Genomic DNA, 21,151 nt, shown 5'->3' with positions numbered 1-21,151 from the left:
GCCTATTTTGCGCAGGATTTCCAAAACGTGCACGGCGACAATCACTTCTTACGATAAACAAACTGAATTGTATTTGAAGTTTGCTCCGAAGCAATATTTGGGGTTTTTTTGGCAGTGCCTTCCTGAAAAGCAATTTCGGCTAACTTCAAAGTCGGCTTTTGAACCTGAAGACACCCGCTGCTTAAATATTAACCAATGGAAAACTTGCCTGGCTTTTCAGTTTTTAAACATCAGCAGACACACAAGAGAGCCCAGTTTGTGATTTGCGAGACAAGTCCCACGGCTGTCGACAAGGCAACGAAACCTCACTGACCCGTCTCTTTAGTTCACGCAAGCCCGAGCGGGGTCACCATGTCCTGGACCACGGCGGAGAGAAATCCCTTTCGACTGATTTGACACGACCAGCATTTAATTCTTAATTATGAACGAAACCTCCTGAAAGGCTGCCCAGAACAAGTGGCAAAACCTGCGGGATGGGGATAACGTGAGAAAAAGGATTTATCGTGTCAGAAGGCAGCGGTGGCAACACCCAGGCTTTGCGTCGAACTCCAACGTGTTCTGTGAGGAACAGAGGCCGGTTTTTAAACGCTTTGATTCGGGCATCATTTTAAATATGAGTTTTCTTTACTAGGAGGGGGAACAAACCCCCTTAAAAGCACAAATGGCGTCTACAAGCAGAAAACTCGGAAGGGGCAAATTCCATTAAAAACCTTTATTTTTCAAATACAACTCATAATTTGTACATGGTAAGAAATGCCCATCACCACGTGCGACTGATCTGTGCAAAATAAGGCTTTCCTTTAAATCCAGTTTTTCTGCACAGGGCTCTTTTCCAAATGTTACTGGAGGTAGGGGTTTTGTTGGTTTTGTTTTTAAATGTACAGTAATTAGCAAAAAAAACCAAAAAAAACCAAAAAAAACCAAAAAACCAACAACCCATGACTCAAACCAAACCTTAAGTAAAAAAAAATAAACTTAAAAAAAAGTGTAGTAAGGCAAATCTGAAGAGTGTGCTCAACTACAGAAAAGCAGATTCACTGAGAGTTCATCCTTTTTCACAGATTATTACATAGGCTCTTCCACAAGTCAACTAATACTTTTTTTTCCCCAAAGTGAAAATAACTGATTCATAGAACTGGGCTATATAATCACATTGAACAACAAAGCCTAGACACTGTAATTACTAAAAAAAAAAATTGATAGGTATTGGTAAAACCTATGTAAGCCCAATTAAGGAAAGGGGGGGTAAAAAAAGAAAAAAGAAAAAGAAAAAACAGAGCAAGATTGAATGCAAGAAAGAGGGAGGGAGAGAGAGAGAGAGAGAGAGAGAGAGAGAGAGAGGTCATTCCCCAGTGCTTCGATATTGGAGGGAAAAATTCCCCCAGTAATTTAGCTCATATAAGTTTAGAGAAAATGAGAGCAGCTAAAAATGGATACAATACACCTTGAAATTTATTTCCAAGACCAAGAACCAAAGATTGAAGCGCCTTAGAACACCGAAGCAAAGCAATCTGAATCTGAAAAAAAATAAAATTGTTCCAACTATCTTAAAATAGCTGTTTTTCAGAGCTTCTAGCCATATTTTTGATTAAATAAAATCATACCAATTTACATTGATTTTCTGTATCTTCTTTTAAAAGAAGTCCCTCACTCTTTTAACGAAAAAAGTGCAGCCAAAACCAGCAGAGAATTACTGGTGACATCAGGTTCTCTTTCAGCAGCTACTCAAGGTTTTCAAAATAGCTTACACTTCTTGCTGTAAGAAAAGAAGGGCCTTCCAAACCCTTGTTTGGGAGAAGTATCCAAATTATAAAAATCTGAAATAATTTATTATCAAATCCAGAATTTAAATAAAGGCAGAAATTTCCTTGCAAAGACAATTGAAGAAAGCAAAAGAATAAAAGCATGCACTCCAAACTTAGAGGTGAAGACAAATATACTTAACTATACAGGCACTGGCAGACGCAATTTAATTGTTACTGTCATTGTAACACACACCCCACCCTACAATACATTTTTTTCATTCACTAATCACTGAGGTACCAATATTTAAAGAATGGAAAATTCAATATTGAAAAATAAAACCTAAAATTGAAGCCTTCTTCCAGAAAACTATGGCAATTTTTGTATGAAATGTTAGTATACTGATAGAATTTTTACAATCTACATTGGCTTTTTCTTTTTAGTGTGTTTTTTTCCCCCCGGAACCAAAAGTCGCATTCCACGTACAGGTTCTCTGATTAAACGTTCACTGTGTATGTAATACAGTCAGTAGACTTGCAAATGAATGAACATATCTTGGCTATCAACTGGCACATCTCGCTGGTACCAAAAGAACTCGGAAGTTTGAAACAATCGGGTTTTTAATTCTGAACAAATGCGCCATGCCAAAGTGCAACAAATATGTGCGACACTCAATGAGACACTGACAGAAAGAGCTGCATGGAAATTACTAAGTCCACCTGCAAAGCAATTTCGTACAAATTGCATTGCATGCAAAGGACAACTCCGTGCTGTCGGGACATCAGTTGCTTGATGTGATGGTTTCTTCTAACGCAGCCATAGTTTAAGACGCAGTGCATCAACTCCATTTAAATAGTATCTGAACAGCCTCTTGTCTCGCACAAACCCCAGGTTTTCATAAAGTTTCAAAGCAGACTTATTTGTGATTTCTGTTTCCAATACAACCTTTAAGGAAGAAAAGAAAAAAAAGAAAAAAATATCATATTAGAAAGCAGTTGCAATTACATGTCTACTCAAATAATTTAAAGGTATTTAAAGATACACTTATTAGCAATGAGTGGAATTAACTTTTTCTTGTCCTGGTTTACTCAAGCAACCTCTCTCCATGCCCATATTAAAAAAAAAAAAAAGGCAGTTAACCAACAATTGTAATTGTGAAGAAATTTCATTCACATAAAGATTTTAGTTCTTTGGTGTAAATAATACTAGAAGTCACTACACAATAGTCAGGATAAATACAAACAAAACCCAAGCAATCTCTGTCTCCCTCCAGCCCCAGGGGAAAAAAAAAAAAAGAAAAAAAAACCCAAACAAACTCAACCTACTCATCAGGTCAGTGTCCAAAACATGGTCTGAATTTTAAATGAGGAACTGAACTTTTGCATGTCACGAGAACTTGGCACACGAGGTTTTGTTTAGTCATTTAATATCTTTGACCTCTAACTCGATAGATTTAGACCTAGATACGGGCTTCGGCATTCTACACCCAGCTGTCAGACCCAGTGGTTGAAACGAATATTTGTGGTCAACACAAGTACCCCAGGCTCAAATCAGGGTGCCCACTAGAAAGAAAAAATAGCTTTTTCCATCTTTTTCCCCCTGTGATGGTAAAACCCCAGCTGCAGGAAGACCTTGTCATAAACAGCTCAGACCAAAGCCAAGTGTAAAAGTAATCTCAATTAAGCAAAGATTCAAGTCCCAGAAGCCTCAAGTACAGGCAAAACCACTACGCTGCCGTTAACCAGAAGTTACTTACAAAACTGCTGAGGTACGTCCCCCCCGAACTGTTTTCCCCTCTTTTCTCCAAATGCAGAGCTCTGCCATAACCAGCAAGCTGTGCAACCCCTCCCAACAATAAAAACCTTTTTTGCCTCTTTACTGTTGTCCAACTTGATTATATGAGGATTCTGCTATTAAGAACAGGTCACGGTTGCGCAAGAACACGGGCTCAACCAATAAGCTGACTAGACTACGTACAGTCCCATGACAACCTAAGTCCACGTATTAAACAAGAGCTGATGGACGCTGTAGAAAGACCATACAATGAAAATACAGGCTAAGCAATTTTGGCAGCAAACCAGTGACTGCTGCTGGTGTTAAGTCCACTGCTGGCTATTTCTAAACCAGCATTTGATACCCACTCTGTGTAGTGAGAACCACACACGTACAACTCTCTGTGTCCAAAAAAAGTCAACTACTCCACATCAAAATCCAGCACTCCCTTCTCTTCCAATAAAAAAGCAGAAAAACTGGGTAACATCCTCCCCAGCTCCCCCAAACAAAAATGTTACTCTGGATTTTTAGAGCAGTTTAGGTCTATCTCCTTCAAGGATTCTGTGGCCCCAGTGCTGTCAGGCACACATCTCCATTCCCCCTCACATTTCCATCCCCCTTCAACCTCTTTTGCTGGCTCACAAGGCTTGTTGCTACCTCGAAAAGCAAGCCCACAGAAAATGTTTCCTTTTTCTCTCCATCAGGTTTGTTTTCTGCAGTCTGAGGAGTGGCTAAGCCAATATAAAGGAGGAAGGCAGCCAGCAGTTAGACTGGTCACCTTCAATAGACTTTAAAATCCATTGAATGTATATATTTGACCATTACTCAAGTTCCAAGCCACTCTAACCACATTCCAATGGATAATTTCCCCTGCGCTTCTCAGCATAAGAACACCAGAGTAATAATAAACCTGGGGTTAAAAGCCCAATTAACAATGTAAGACTTAGAAGTAGTTTGTTTTCCAAAAAGCAACTAAGAGTCATGCTTTAAAATACTAATAGTCAGAGTTCTTAAATTACAGCAGGACAACGTATTGTACCTGCACACTTAAGGCAACCTAATTCAATTCTTTGTCTTATGGCAAGAATTAGAGATTGAATTTCTGGAGCTGGCACCTCATAGACTACTCCTATAGGGTCTTGTGACTTGGTTAAGTACTCTTAACATTCTTAATCCATTAAAATGGATAACTGTTATTTTACAACGAATTACAGAAGCACAACAGTCTTCCTGAAGAATGCTATCTTCTACGAAATTATGCACGTTATACAACTTCTTAATTCAAATTAAACCAAAGCATTATGCCAAAGAAGAAATCTGACCCATGTAAATCCACAGTGAGGGAGACTGTTATTTGAACTCCTAACTACAAATGGCATTCGCTTTCATAAAAGTTTGGTAACCTGGCAGAGTGACATAACACGTCCGTATTCAACTGCAAGCTTCAACACCTTGCAATGCTAAAAGACTTCCAACACGGCAGATCACTGAATTTAAGGGAGTGGTTAAATGTTGAAATTCAGGTTTGTTGGAATCCCACTGAGTGAATGTTCATCTTGAAAGCAAACGCTAACGATTTGCTCTGGTATTTCTAAGGAAGACTCGGCACAATGAAAAATAATTCCCTGATCTCAACACATGGCGTCGATCTCAAAGGGCTAAAGACACGTTGCTATTATCTAAAAAGGAAACACAGTCATATTTTACCCAAATTTCATTAGCTTCATTTAGTGAAAGTTTCATCTCTTCTGTGTGAGATTTTCAATCAAGCCCCAAACCTTCAATCACTACATTTATTTCTGGTCTCAAAGGCTCTACTTTGTTGTACACATATGCCTGCTAAATCCTCTAATAAACACAACCACATCCTCCCCTGGAGATCAGCAAAGGTCTGATTTGCATTTTCTGCACAAGTTGCAACTTCCTGAAGGCTGGTACTTTCTCTTACATTTCATAAACCTAACATCTCAACTGCCTAATTTTAACTGGGTTTAGAAGCAAGAAATCTTCCATAGAGAGAATGGAGTACAATGTTTCTTGTTGTTAAGTTTTCATAAGCTGTAGGAAAAAATTGAGAGGTCAAGCTTTCTGGCTTCTTCAGTTCAAGCACTGAATTAACTCAAATTTAGAAACCAAGTCACTAAACAAAGACAGCCAAATCAAATAAGCAAATGAAGAAAGTACTCTCTCAGCACTCACAGAGGAGGCTGCTGATCTTATCAGTAAGTCTGTAATACCATGAGACTCAAGTTATGGATGCTTGTCCAGTGTCCAAAATGAGTGTAACTGCCTTAACTTTTCAAGAAAGGTAGTGCTCAAAAAGTAACACTCAACACCTCAGATAATTCATAGATTAAGAAAAACCTACAACGTTTATAGTTTTATCATTTCAAATACGACTATATAAAAATACACATTTAATTTTTACAAGTGTGGTACTGAATTAAAACAACACACCTACTGGTGCAGTCAAAACAATCCACTTTAAATCATCCTAAAGTTTCAATGGAAATTCTTCGGTGAAGTTGTAACTCTTTTTCACATTTTACCTTTTGCTTAACATGTCTGATTTTGATTATTTACCAGTTATGTGGTACATTATTTCAGTAACACACAGATTACTTAGTCATTTGTTACAGATCGAAAACCTACATCTGAATGACCAGCTTTCTAATTGTGATTAAAGGATCTAACAGACCCACATGAAGGTCTTAAGCAGTACAATTTCTGCAAACTGCTTGTCAGTAAAAACCAAGCAAATGCACAAAAATCAGCCAGACACCCGAGACACTTTCCTTTTTTTTTTTACACTAGAAGAAAGATCTCTTCAAAACTTTGGAGGTGGGAGCAAAACTATTCACCTTTACCTGCATAGTTCACATTTTCCATGCAACCAGCCCATAAAATTATTCTAAATCCTTGTGACTTATTGGAAACTCAGGCCATTATCACCTTGAAAACCTTCAGTTTACTACCCAGATATAACTCATTAACAATAAATGCCTGAGAAAGTCAACAAGGTCAAAAAAAAAAAAAGAATTAAGAAAAAAAAACAAAGATGCCTCAAGTTTTTTAATGTTATGTCCAGACACTCCAGCTCAAAGCGTGCTGTCGAGTTTCTTTAGGCTTGAAGGTTACTTCTAGTTCAACCACCCACCCCCAACATCAGATCACTTTGCTGTTTCTATTCTAATGTAGGCCACGGCCAACTCCTCCCCTCCACACAGATTCCACCCCAGCCAGTTCACTCCTTTGCTTACCCCACGGCCTCCTCAAGCCAGGAAACAACCCCTGGCTGGGAGAGGTATTGCCTCTCAGCTTTGAAACATGGCATAGAGCAAAAACTACCTCTTAGGCAGCTGGCTGGCCACAGAAGCTTGCACTGCAAATCTCTTATTCCATAGGACTGGCTTAGTTTATTCACACTAAAATAGCTTACAGGAAAAAAAATACACCTTTAAATGTTGCAGGACGCTTTGAAATGCCAGTGCAACACTAGTGATTTTTCAAGATTTTCATCAACAGTGTTGTACGAGCCCTGAAAAATAAAGGATTTAATGTTGATAGCTCAAAAAGTCCAATCTATGGTACTTTGAAAAGTAATGTACTAAACAAAGCATTTATCAGATTATATGCCACAGGTTATTAAAAGTAAGTATATTTGCTGCATCTATTCCATAATTAGATTGAAGAGAAGAGTTTCCAAGCAGCCTTTGGAAATTTTTCACAACACCCACAGCTGCATATTCATATTTTAATCCTATTCCAAGCAAGTTTCAGAAAATAGCTTTTTTTTTTTTTTTGAATCGCAGTTCATCTTCTATCAAGAAGCAGCTTCTTTATTTTCATCATGCTGCTGATCTTATTAAGAGATGTAGAAAAGTACCTTAAGAGCAGCAGAGATGATTAAACTATATACACACCTCACGAAGAGAAATTACTGGGACGCACTACTTCATGTTTGATCAGCTCCAGGCATCAATTAAGACAGCCAAAAACCCTTCTCCCAACTGCTGTAGGTGTCTTGGCTCTGTCAGACAGAGCTTTTAACGGGTAGCTGGTTGAATTTCTCGGGTTCTGGTCATGACTGAAAACTCAGCAATCCACCATGTGGTACAAGTAACCAACGTCACTATTTTGTACCACGTATTTCTGGAAGAAGCCTACACTTGGTGGCAAGAAAAGAAGAAAACAACCTGTGTCCAAAGTCAGAAATACACTTTGCTTGAGCTCTACGTTGCCCAGGTGTAACAAGCTCCTGTTTCCAAAGTGTGTGTCAGTGCGAGGGGCAGCTGAAGCAAACTCCCGCCCCCAAGAAGCCAGGCTAATTAGTTCAAAATCATCGTCCCCCAAACACAGTCACGCAGTTTCTAAACTGAAACGTGCCTGCACCAGTCCAGCCCACACCTCCAGGAGCCCGAATGTAGCCCCTTTGATTAAAGAGGGACTCTGAAAAACGCCCTCTGCACGTAGCATAAAGCATTTATACAGCACCATAGATGAAAATCTGTGACTAGGACTTAATGAGGTCTCACTGCAGACTAGCCTGCAATCCTTATCACATTTATTTCATTTTTACAAAGATAAAAAATAAGAAGGAGAAAAAAAAAGGGCTCCTGGACTAGTATTACAGTGGTAGAGGGGAAAAAAAAAAAAAGAAAAAAAAAGATGAACACAGGAGAGATCATTATGTGTACCCCTGTTAGATACTCCACTTTAGAAATGAAGTTACATGAGAAGCAGCACACATATTCAGAAATCATACAGTCATTACTGCAAGTCTGGTAGCTTGAGTAGAAATTGCCAGTTCCACTACTGACTGTCTGCACAACAGTAGGCAATCCACTTCTCTGCATCTCAATTCTCCAACTGTGATGTGAACAGTGTGATACTATTTCTCAATTTTTTTAATTTCTTTTTTTTAAAATCTGGAATACTCCAGCAATGACAAATGAATTCAAGACCACAGTGGAAAGTAATGGTAAAAGAAAATAAATTTTTTTTTGATTAATTCAATGTAGCAAGTTGTAAAACAGATTAAAGCAAAGCACATTACATACAATGATAGAAACAAGAAGTCAAAGCAAAGAACTTAAGAGAGCTATCAGATTGCACTACACTCCCCAAGCACAACAAAAATTAGAGAGAAGAAACAAACAACAGGAAAAAGGCACCGGTAAGGAGAGGGATGATGGAATCTGAAGGGAAGAGTAAATATTTCAGACAATGAATGAAGTCAGAACACACGGGAATGCTGCAAGACGTGCAGCACAACAAGCAGAAAAATAAACAGAGCGTGTGTCAGAAGTCTGCAACAAATGTAGTTTTGAGTAAGAAACTTCCCAGAGGGGCAGCAGGACAACTGAGGGAGCAGTTGAAACAAGATAGCAGAGAGATCAAAGGATCAGTAACTACAACACACTGAAAGGACATCAGGAACAAGGGAACAATTGCAGCGTGCCAAGGAGATGAAAGTCAAAGGGACAGATAACCAGATGAAAGAGGATAGATGTAGGGAGAGTTCCTCACAAGTTAAACACGGCACATAAACATAGTTGCTTTATATATATACATACATATTAAAAAAAAAATAAAAATTAGAGACTGTAATCTGGTAAAAGACTAGTAACATAAGCCAGAGAAAGTCTGACAGTGATTCAGTCACTTTCCTTCCAAGCTTTCGCTGATGTGCTCAGTCATTAAGAGTTCTGGTAGCATGAGGCAACACAGCTCTGCGCTGCCACAACAGCCCAATGACTTGCTGTGATAAAACCACATTCTGCAATACTACACACACTGTTCCAGTATCTCTGTGTGTCCGGAAAGCATGGAAGTTATTACACACCATGTGCGACTTAACGCTGCGCAGCAGCACCTGAAAGTAGAGTCTTTGGAAGACCATGTGCCTGTAACTGAAGGCTGAGGCAGCCCCACAAAATCAAATAAATCCTGAAACACTGAACTTGAGCACTTCTGATAAGTTTAGAAAACCCTTCTATTTGTGCCATACTTTTTGGAGGTTATTTTTCCTTTTTATAGAAAAGGAAGTGCTTCTTACCAACGCATTTCCCATCTAGAAAAAGGCCTGTAGGAAAAAAACAACTGTGAAATAATCCACATACAGGAGAATGCAAATCATCGACATTATGGAAGTGTTTGATTATTAAAATCTTACCTCATCACAATCTCCTTCAACCATAGCATAAATAGCTTTCTTAACCAAGTTTGTACCTGAAATACAGATTTCGGTAAGCATCAGAGTTGCAGTGCAAAAGATTCTAGTTCAAATATGACTAATGTGCACTATCTACATGACATGATACCTGGGGAAAGCAGGGGGCAAAGACAGAAAGAAAGGAACAAGAAGTTGCAGTCAAGTTGCAGCCTCAGATCTGAACATTCAAGCAATCCCTCAAGTCATCCAGAGACTCAGCTTGAGCGCAAGATTCTTCTAACACAAGGATATTAGAAACAGGCTTCTATGTTTAACACAGTGTTATATATAGCCTTCCAAGATGTGATTCATTCCTTTTTGTTGCGTTTAAAGTCAAAATCTGCTGGCACGTACTTGAAGGACATTCATCTTCCAAGGGAATTTCCTCTTACTAAAACAAATACTTCTATTAGTAACAGAACTTATGAAACTACTTTTCTTGCAGCTTACTCCCATTTGGATTTGCTAGTATCTAATAATATGGTTGAAGCCCAGCCCTTCCCCTCAGTCAAACATTAATTTAATTCTTTATCATTAATTTTCATCTATTTCACAACAGTTCTACAAATGTAATATCCCTACCTGTCTGTAGAATTAGGGTGAAATTGAAAGTTGATTTCAAAGTTATTAGTGGAAAAAACTGCTGTTCAATGAAATTGTATAAATCTCACTTCCATTAGAAGGCTAAGGAAAAGGAAAAGAAACCCCAAGGAATCTAGAGAATGTTTTAAAGTTTTCTCAAAACTTTAATCAATTAAGATTTTTCACTAAATGTACAACAAAACCACACTACATTTACAAGAAATCTTCAGATTAACAGTACACTTTGAGAAGCAGCAAGGTGGCAAATATGGGGAAAAAAAAATCAACATACATAACACTAAATAAGGAAGGCTTTAAATATCAATTCTATTTATATTATTCTAAAATAATGAACTGACTAAAGTGAGGGAAAAGTCTTGCATAGATCTTCCTAACAACAGCTTTAATTCTTACTTAGTTACGAGCCCAAGCACCTGCAATTAAATTACGGTAGGCTCCTTCGTGACTCAGCTAAAAGGAAAGGAGAGACTGATTTCTCACTATTCTCTTCCCTCTGCTTTACTAGAGAAACCAGAAATGGATCTTAAATTACACGAGAGGGAAAAAAAAATCTGCACATGCTTGAATAGTCATGGTAATATGTAGTGCTTCAAGGGTTTTTTGGAGTTTTTCTTTTATGAAGAGGAGGACAAACAAAATCCTACCGTTCTGCAATATATCACTGTATTTTTCCATTGCATGTAATTTTCTGTCTAATCATAGAAGTATGAGCTGTTCAGTGTGAGTGAGTGGTGAAACATATTTCTAGGCTTTAAAGCCGACATCTATGTTTCAAGTTAAAAATACATTACAAAATGTAATTTCACAATAACCACCACCAAAAAAAAGAATTAAGTTCCGTAAGAACAGATCTTTAATTAAGTCAACTAGGATAACCAGTGTTAGAATGAAAATCCCTTCATCAGGGCAAAACTCCCTGCCAAGAGTAATTTCTTTTACAGTGTAATGTCAAAAAAAAAACCAACCCACAACCCAAAAAACCAACCCACAACCCAAAAAACCAACCCCAAACAAAGACCAACTAGATCTTAATTTCAATTGTTCAAGCAGCAATACACAACTATTTTTCTTCACTTATTAATACAACAGTGAGCTACATACATACTCTCCAACAGGCAATATATGCATAATTGATAAGGGACAGCCAGGGGCCAAGCTCATTGAAAAAAAAGACAAAGTGAACACAGAAATGCCATGATGAAGGCACATATTAAAATGCAAGGTAATTCCCGCTGTTGTAATTTGACAGTTGTAACAGGCAGAGGTAAGGTGCTGCTGACTGCCTTTCTCTTTCACTTTATCGTATCCCAGATGTAAATCTCAAAGGGCATGTCAGGTTATTTTAACAAAATTAAGAAAAGCCACCGGGGAGTTTGTGTGGCCGAGTAAGGTGAGGATGACAGACAAACCACCACACTTAGAAGTTCAGCTCTGCTTAAAGCTTTATGACAGCTACAGTTATCCAACCACAGGATTTAAGTAAGAAATAACAACAACAACAAAAAAGCTATTCTTACCAATTCCTTTTCTTCTGTATTTGGAATCCACTGCTAACATGGCTATATAACCTCTGCGGAACATCTTTTTGTGCATATCCAGCTTGCAGACGATGGCACCTACACACTCCTCACCTACCATGGCCTTAAAGACAAACATACACGTATGCATTCTCAGTTTGTGATCTGCAGTGCTACCAAAAGTAGTAAACCAGTTCATTTTCAAGTGAAACAGCCACATAAAATTTGTTTGCATAAAGATATTAAAAAAAATAAATATAACTAAATACATTTTTTAAGCATCTCCAAAAGTACAAATAAGATTAAAAGGACTCTTATTTCTTTATTACATTCAAATAAATTTACAAGTCAACAACCAATGAATCGTCCTGGAGAGAAGCACATTATTATTCCACAAAGTCTATAAGCACGAAGAAGCGGGATAGAAAAAGAGGGAGGGGGAAGATCAGGTTAAGGCATAAATCACCATTTCACATGGACTGCCACAGCGGGGGAAAAAAAAAGTCCATTCCTCTTTTATAGTGATCTGAATTTTCACGTACAAGGGCTGCGGTAGATAACATGCTTAATTTTTTGTCTGGTTTTAATGTCAAGGCCACAAAGGATCAGAGAAAAATGTTGCTGCTTTTAATCTTTAGAAACTGTCATTTTCAGTCATATGACACCCGAAGAACAAACAAAAAAGCACGCAGTTAATTTCACACATTTTAACCGTTCAGAGATTTCATTTGTTAAGAGCCGTGCCCTGACAGTTAATCCTGATGGTATTGTCACAAAAAACATGGTCAAGGAGATGTAGTTATTCTGAAATATTAAGGGGGGGAACCAAAAAAAACCCCAACTCCTCCCCAAACACTTATCAAACCACTTGCACAACCACCCTGTTCACCAAAATTTTACCATGACACGTATCAGAGAAAGGCTGTAAAAAAACCCAAGTCATACGTTAACTGAAGGATTAGGCAGCGTGAGAGATTAATGACATTATAACCTGCAGCGTTAAGGCTGAATAATGCTGCAGAGCAGGAGAGCATCCAAGGGGAGAATAAATTTCTATTCACTCAGGAAAGATTGACAGAGATAAAAAAGAAACTCATAATTGTACGTAGGGGTGGCTAAGTGGATCCACAGATTTTGATAGACCCGTGCCTGCAGGGGGGAACCAGCCGTCGGCTCCAGTGCAGCAACTAAACCGGGACCACAGCACATGACTGGCACAAGGGCTTTTGGATAATCCAAATTTACGGCAGCAGGACATAGCAAATGAAAAGGATTTGCCAGAGCCAGAGCTGCCAGGTCCCGGCGCAGCCCACCTGTGAAGCCGGTGCTCCTCCGAAGGCTGCAGTACAGGCTCTACAGGCTCCAGCCACAGGAACCCTTTTTGTATCAGCTCGTAGGGGAAGATTCTACAGACAGAAGAGTCATTCCTGCAGGCATGGACACACGGTTTTTCACCTCAAGAAGAAGAATACCTTCTGTTCTCCCTAGTGGCGTGTGATAGGACAAGGAGAAATGGCCTTAAGTTGCACCAGGGGAGGTGCAGGGTGGATATTAGGGAGAATTTATTTACTGAGAAGGTTGTCAGGCACTGGAACAGGCTGCCCAGGGGGGGGGGTGAGTTGCCATCCCTGGAGGGGTTTAAGAGAGGGGGAGACGTTGCCTTGAAGGACATGGTTTAGTGGTGTTGACAAGGCTAGGAAAAGGTTGGATTTCATCTTGAAGGTCTTCTCCAGCCAAAACTCTTCTATGATTCTAGCATCTCTGCCTGGATGGTGAGTTATTAACCAAGTTAGCCATCAACCGGTAGCTGTATCGAAGGTGAAATGAGGCAGCCCAAAACACACGAGCTGCAGATCCGGAGCTCTACGATACAGCACGATCCTAACACTGTTTCTAATAAAGTCTAAGCTCATCAGGCAAATATAATTATTGCTAAGTTTTTATTTGGCAGGAAAATACGTGGGTTTTTTTAGCAGTATCCAAGAACAATCTCGAACAATCTAAACAAGCGGTTTAGAACAAAAACTGTTGCATGATCTAAACGGACTGAAATACGCAGCCTCTAAGTAGTCTTTCATTTGTTCTAAAACACAGTTTATTCCACAGAAAGGAAAAGCTGTACTTAGAGTAAAACTATGTATGCAAAGCATCAGCTCAAGGCAAGTTTTGTATCTTGGCTCAGACCTGAGAAAACTGGGGAGTTAAATAAAGAGTATCATCAGACAGACTGCTCATAACATTGCTATAATTATGCAGGAGTACCTAGATGTAATCTTATACCTCACTAAAAAAAAAAAAAAAAAAAAAAAAAGTGCACCACAAACTAACATGTTATAGTTACACTTTGCCCTGAAGTCAACACGTGCAAATTGTTGATTGTAACAGTCATGCGGAGATTTTTTTAAGATATTTTTCTCTTTTTAAGCACATTTCAAGAACTACAGGCATTCTAGACATTGCACATCTGTGTTCTTTCTTGGTTAGGGCACTTTTCAGAAAAGCTGTGTTCACAAATCGTATATTTAAAATGCTAAATGAACAGCAAAGAATTTTGTCTCGGTGATCAAAGAAGCAAATACCCACTGGTTTTACCACTGTTGTCAGAGAGCTGAATAAATCATGACTTACCAGTTCGCCAAACACTTAAATCTATTTCTCTGTCTTTAGGCAGGTAAATCTGCCAGTTAATCTAAGGTTGCTCCACTTACAGGGGGAGTACTGCATTTCCACCTCAATTTGAGGGGTTTCGTTGCCTTTCCTCCTCCTCTCCAACCTTATCTAAAGCTGGAAACGAACCTGTAATATGATGTAGAACTTTATTTTATTCCTTAGTGATGGTTAAACTGTGTAAATAAAAAAGAAAAAAGACTGAAGTAAGGAGAGTGTGGAGGAGGGAGAAAAAAAATAGCTCCCACACAACATTTGTGAAAAAACAATCACGGGCCAAATTTTCTTTTCAGGTATGTGAGAGTACTTCTAAACACGCAAGTTTCTACAAACAGAATTCAGCCCAAGTTACTATAGTATATTATAAACCCCATGGAGTACTATAAGATTTACTTCAATTGTAAGTCATTAGCAGGATTAACATACATGAATTCAAATCCAATATTTGCGTTAACTTTGTTCTTCTGAATAAATTTAAATGTTTGAAACAAACTAGATTAGAATCTCCACATTGCAATCACGTATTGCTAGAAGAGTTAGCACAGAAATGTGTGTAAATCAGCAAGGGCTTCCCTTTTTACAAAATTAAACAATTGGCGTTAATTTAATTAGTGAAGATGGTATTAAGTCTGAGTATGCATTTAATACCCAGATCCTGTGACATTTGTTCCCATTTAAAGAAGATTAAACCAACCAACTAGCCCCTAAAAGAGACACATTTTGCCATTCAGATGCAGCAGAACCTGTGCTGCTGCAAAACAGCTTCCCCTTCGCGCAGGCACCAAAATCCATCCCAAAGCATCACAGAAACAGCTCCGTATGAAGCCTGTGGCTTACGGTTAGGGATCACGTTCCTGAATGCCATCAGAGGATGCACTTAGGCTTAATGGTTTTAACCTAAAGTCTGGCAGTTCAGTCAGAGCTCTTTACACTACTGGGCAGATCATGAAGTCCCTCTGGTCCCACTCTACAAAATCGGACACGAGTAAGTGTTCCCTCCTGTGCAGGGGCACTGCCAGAATAACTACGCGACCTGTCGGGATGTACTCAGAGGCTGCAACGGCTGAAGTTTTCACAAAGCCGCCGTCAGCAAGAAGCAGCACAGCGAGCCCGTATCCGAAACCACACAGAGGGAGTTTGCAAATTGGGAATGGATGTTAGAGAATTTCTTCCTTCATGTGCCATGAGGCTAGGAAGACTTCCCAGACCTGTTTCCTAACACTTCTGGTTCCTCTTCTGTGCCCCAAGTTTTCTGCAACTGAAGAACAGGGCCAACATCTCACAAGTCTTAATTTCAACATAAACTATGCTTAGGATCTTGAATAAAGTCAAATTTTTTTAAGAGAGGGAGGGAGACAAAGCATTAATATAAAACAAGATCTTAACTGTAGTCATTTAGGATTTACAACACATCTAAAACCACTTACATGGAATTAATAGGTTATTTTTAAACTCGTCAAAGTTTAAATTATAAATGCTGCTATAGCTAGTGGCAAAGTTAAGAATCCAATAAAAGCACAGATTTTTCCAGATTTTTCCTAAAAGGCAGCTGAGTGGTGCAGTATTGTGAATTACAGGAGAGGTTACAACACCCAGCCAGAACTCTGCTTTGATTACGTCCTGTCTTATCCAAACTTTGGCACAGAGCAAGGTTTCCTAAGCTCACCTCTCCCACACTGAAGTATTTTCTGAGATATTTATTGTTTCACTTCTAAATCAGTTTTAGAACTTTAACACTGCTAAGACTAGAAGGTGCAAAACCTCTTTAAAAGGAAGCTACAACTTTGAAAATTAATTTAAAATCTGCACAGGGAAAAAAGCTGTAGCGATGTTAAAAATGATGCAAGTGAAATAAAAGCTATCCCCTTCCCCCGTCATTTTTTTTTCAGAGTAGTGGTTGTCACAGGTCACTCGAAGAGAAATTGGGCTAACGGAACTCCTGGGAATAAGTAAAAAAAAAAGACATTTACATGGTGTCCACACTCAGCTCACAGTGCAAACCTGCCCTCCCTAGGACAGGTGAAACCCAAGTGTAAGCAGACAGCTGCAGGTTACAGGAGAGGGTTTCTACCTTGCAGCAGCTCAGTCATAGAATCACAGAATCACTAAGGTCGGAAAAGACCTGCAAGATCATTAAGTCCAACCATCAACCCAACACTACCATGACCACTAAACCATGTTCCCAAGTGCCAGGTCTATATGTTTCTTGAACGCCTCCAGGGATGGTGACTCCAAAACTGCCCTGGGCAGCCTGTTCCAGTGCTTCACCACTCTTTCTGTAAATAATTTTTTTAAAACATCCAATTTAAATCTCCCCTGGCACAACTTGTGCCCATTTCCGCTCGTCCTATCGCTTGTTGCTTGGGAGAAAAGCCCGACTCCCACCTTGCTACAACCTCCTTTCAGGTAGCTGTAGACAGCTATGAGGTCTTCCCTCAGGCTCCTCTTCTCCAGTCTAAACAACCCCAGGTCCCTCAGCTGCTCCTCATCAGACTTGTTCTCCAGATCTTTCACCAGCTTCGTTACCCTCCTCTGGATACGCTCCAGCACCTCAGTGTCTTTCTTGTATTGCAGTACCCAGATCTGAACACAGTGCTCAAGCTCTGGCCTCACCAGTGCCAAGTACAGGGATGCAATCCTGCCCCGCTCCTGCTGCCCATGTTAGTTTTGATCCAGGCCAGGATGCCGTTGGCCTTCTTGGCCACCTGGGCACACTGCTGGCTCATCTTCAGCCATGTGCCCACCACTACTCCCAGGTCCGTTCCTGCCGGGCAGCTTTCCAGCCGCTCCTGCCCAAGCCCGTTGCGTTGCTTGGAGTTGTTGTGATCTAAGTGCAGGGCCCAGCATTGGGCCTTGTTGAATCTCATGCAATCGACCTCAGCCCATGGATCCAACCTGTCCAGATCCCTTCGCAAGGCCTTCTTCCTAACCTCGAGCAGACCAACACTCCGGCTCAATTTAGTGGCACCTGCAAACTTGCTGAGGGTGCATTCAATCCTCTCATCTAGATCACTGATAAAGATATTAAAGAACACTGGCCCCAAAATTGAGTCCTGGGGGACACTGCCTGTGACCAGCTGCCAAATGGATTTAACTCAGTTCACTACAACTCACTGGGCTTGGCCATCCAGCCAGATTTTAACCCAGCAAAGAGTAAAGTCAGACATAATGTGTGTTTTATCAGCATTCGATGCAGTGTAACACATCAGAACTGATCATCAAGTATGCCCAACTTGTTGCCTGGATGAATTTGACATTAAAATGAACATGTCTTGAAGATTCCTAGTATCCTTTTAAAGGGACATATGAACTTCTTGAAACATACGGTTAGGAAGTGGTTTGATATAGCAAGACTTGTTAGGATTGGTCCTACACCTCCCCTCCAGCCGTGCATTGTCACTTCTTCTCTTGCACCAAGGCCAGTACCTGCAACATCCTACTATGAACGTGTCTGGAGCCTTAAACCAATAGAATCCCGACCCAAAAACATACACACACACTTACAGATATATGCTGGCGGTGGCAGGGGCTGGCATGAGCCAGGAAGAGGTAGCTGAAAAAGCAAGCAGCCCTTTTGGCTGAGTAACAGCTCACCTCGGGAAGGCCAAGCCAAAACCCAGCAAATTTCATTACGTGAGACAATCATCGGCAGGAATAACATTAACAATGCCCCCAGAAAACAGCTCTGCACTGCCAGGTATCCAAAATGCTAGACTGTAAAATTATGGGGTTTACTGAACAAATACCAGCAAGGGACAACTACTGATCACTCACAGAAAACACACATCCCATCTTCCAATTTAAAGGGTGTTAGTGCTTTACCCTCACGTGTCAAGAAAGGGAAAAGAACCCATTACAGTGCAATGAACACAGGTGAGTACACACTGGAAGTTTTAAAAAAATGTTGATGGTGAAATTCAGTAAAGGAATTAATTGAACTCCTGCAGATATTTTTTTCAAATTCGACCAAACTGCAGTCTAACCCTTCATCCCCCAAGATCAGTCAAAACCAAAACAAAACCCAAAACCAGAAGGGTGTGAAGCCACAAGACATTAAAGGCAAATGATTCTGTGATATCAGGTACTATGTTTCTGTTCGCCAGCCTAACACTCTTCTTGCTAACTGGAATGTGCAATCCCTGACCGAAGATAAATATTTTAAAGTGAGTTATTAGAAGTACTTCAGGAATCCATTAACTGCAGGAACAAATTAAATTTTATAGAACACGAAGTCTTCAAGGCAACCTCTAAAAAACAAAACTTAAGAATACCAAAAACAGTCACAAAAAAGCCATAAAATTTCACTCAACATACTGCAAAAGCTTAAAATTAAGTAGCTAACAATTTGTTAGCTTTAGACAGCATAGTCACATATTCTTCTCTGCAGTTTTATGTACTTTACATTGTTCCACCCTTCAAAAAAAAGGCAAATACAGAGTTCAAGTAAAGTTTTGTTGATTCTTTAAGGCTATTAAAAAAAAAAAAAAGCTGTCACTACAAAATAAGCTTGAGACACTTTCTTCTCCTGAGGTGGTATCTTATTCTTTGAGTGCACTTATTAGAAACCATGTTTTAGTGCTCTGTCAACTTGCCATTGCCCTTTTCATCACAAAATTCTCAAGTTACTCCCTGACAAAAAAGAAAAAAAAAAGAAAAAAATTTAAAATGCAAACAAATGCATTGTGATCTAATAGTATCCAACACTACCCTGGAGTAATACACTTGATGCTGAAAGGATGGACGTTTGTAGTTCACAAGCATTTACTTTCAGCACGAGGTAAATCTGTCACACACATAGCTCAGTGCTTGAAAAATACCATTGGGCTCTGATCAGCAACCTTATAATGGCAAATATGACTGCGCGTCAAACGATGTTTTAAAATATTTTTGCATTTCTTTTCTCAACTTCCTGTAATCCTACCATATTCCTTCTATAGGGTTTTAAGAGGCACAGTTCTAAAAATCCTCCAATAAATCATATAAATCCAGCTGTAAATTACACCAGACCCTAAACCAAGAACATTCAGGAAGTTTAAAGGCCAGATGAATTCCATTATGCTCAACTCCTGTGCCCATATCCTATTAAAATTTTGTAAAATTTTAATTGTCTGTAGAGATACTCTTGAACTGAAGGGTGTCTTGGCTGTAGCTCAACCATACCTTTCAGAGAGGCATTCAGCCTTGATTAAAACATCAGGAGAGAAGAATTCATCGTTTACCTTAGCAAGGAAGTGCCGTACACTCTTGAAAATGTTCTGTTTTGCAGACCTATGTTTCCACATTAGTAAATCAAACTGAGCTAAGCTCCCACCACGTACATATACTCCACAGGCCAACTTATACTCAGTGTCACACACCTGTGGACAGATTATCATCCTAAAAGCATGCTTTTCAACGGAAACACAAGTTCTTCCATTACAAGTGCTAAACACTTAGAAAGACAGGGTGAGAGCTAAACCAGTCTTTTAAATAGCTTGGTAGGAAGAATGTAACCTTAAATACATCGTTAGTACAGCAAGACAGTCTAAGCAGCATGAGAATTCCTGCATGCTGCCTACACCATCACATCTGTAAGAAGAAATAGTTGTACCCATCTTTTTCAAGGCAAGCTCACAGATCAAAAAGTCTACAAACCCTTTCAGTGTCTCTCCATGTATCACTGAACACTTATATGCTAGCCACGCTGAAGTCTGTTTTAAAACCATTGTGCAAGAATTACTAAGCACTCGTAAGACACTAGTGGACTAAGTACTTTCTTTTTTAATTACAAACCTACGACGTGAGACTGAATGATAAAACGAGCTACCAAAGGTCACGAAAGTCAATGTCAAAACCAAGATTAGAAGCCTTGAATTCCTGGATCCTGGCCCTGTGCTCAAACCCTTTCCCCACCATTTAAAATACATATGAACAAATGTAGGAACTTCAGGAGTGTGCTTTACTTATACATGCACAGGTCACAAGGGAACTTCATTAGGAAGACGGGTACTTCCAAAAAAGCTTGGCCTTATCCACAAAAAGATTATTATTAGAAATCTTTCCAGACATGTCAACCCTTTAAACCTCTCTTCCCCAGCCCCAAACCACTCCCAATTCCTGCCCTCCCTGTCCCCTTCAGCACTTACCAAAAAGCAAAGTTGTGGCCAGTTGTGGATAAAATACCTATATGTGTAAATGGAGTAGGGTTCAGACAGATCTTTGGTGATCAGTCTCATGATATCGGGCATCTGCAGCTCTGACTCATATCGGACGTATCGTATCGTTAGGTCCTCCTCGGGCTGAGAGTCCGTTCCCGAGCCTTTCAAACTGCAAGCTGCTGCTAAGGACCTGGAGATTAGCAGCAGGGACTCCTCCTCCTCCACCTCCTCCTCCCCTCCTTCATCCCCCTCCTCCTGCTCTTCCTCCTCCAAGCCAGTCCCTCCTGCTAGTCCATTTCGGGCTGCAGTCTTAGCAGCAGTCGTAGCTGTGGCAGCAGGCTGGCTCCTGTCCCCTCTTGCTGCTGCTGCTGGGGGAGAAGGAGGAGAGGGTGCAGTCCTTCCTTGGGGAGGGAGGTGGTTGGTAAGGGGGGATGAGCACGGTGCCGTGGTCGGGGGCGATGACGGCTGCTGCTGTCCGGAGCCCATTGTTTTGCTGG

The 21,151-nt window shown here is 40.0% G+C and overlaps 1 protein-coding gene across 1 annotated transcript; it reads right to left on the bottom strand.

The window, feature by feature from the left end:
- Window positions 1-1,444: 1,444 nt before the first annotated feature.
- On the bottom strand, window positions 1,445-21,146 carry NAA30 (N(alpha)-acetyltransferase 30, NatC catalytic subunit; the record flags this gene model as incomplete). The annotated part of the gene is made up of 4 exons (XM_009879411.1): window positions 1,445-2,688; window positions 9,692-9,747; window positions 11,851-11,974; window positions 20,643-21,146. Coding segments are annotated over 4 exons (822 nt in total), but the record flags the coding sequence as incomplete, so codon positions are not given.
- Window positions 21,147-21,151: the final 5 nt, after the last annotated feature.

The sequence above is a fragment of the Apaloderma vittatum genome, unplaced genomic scaffold (assembly GCF_000703405.1).
Source record: "Apaloderma vittatum isolate BGI_N311 unplaced genomic scaffold, ASM70340v1 scaffold16972, whole genome shotgun sequence".
NCBI classification, from domain to species: Eukaryota; Metazoa; Chordata; class Aves; order Trogoniformes; family Trogonidae; genus Apaloderma; species Apaloderma vittatum.
This window is presented reverse-complemented; position numbering and strand designations above follow the sequence as displayed.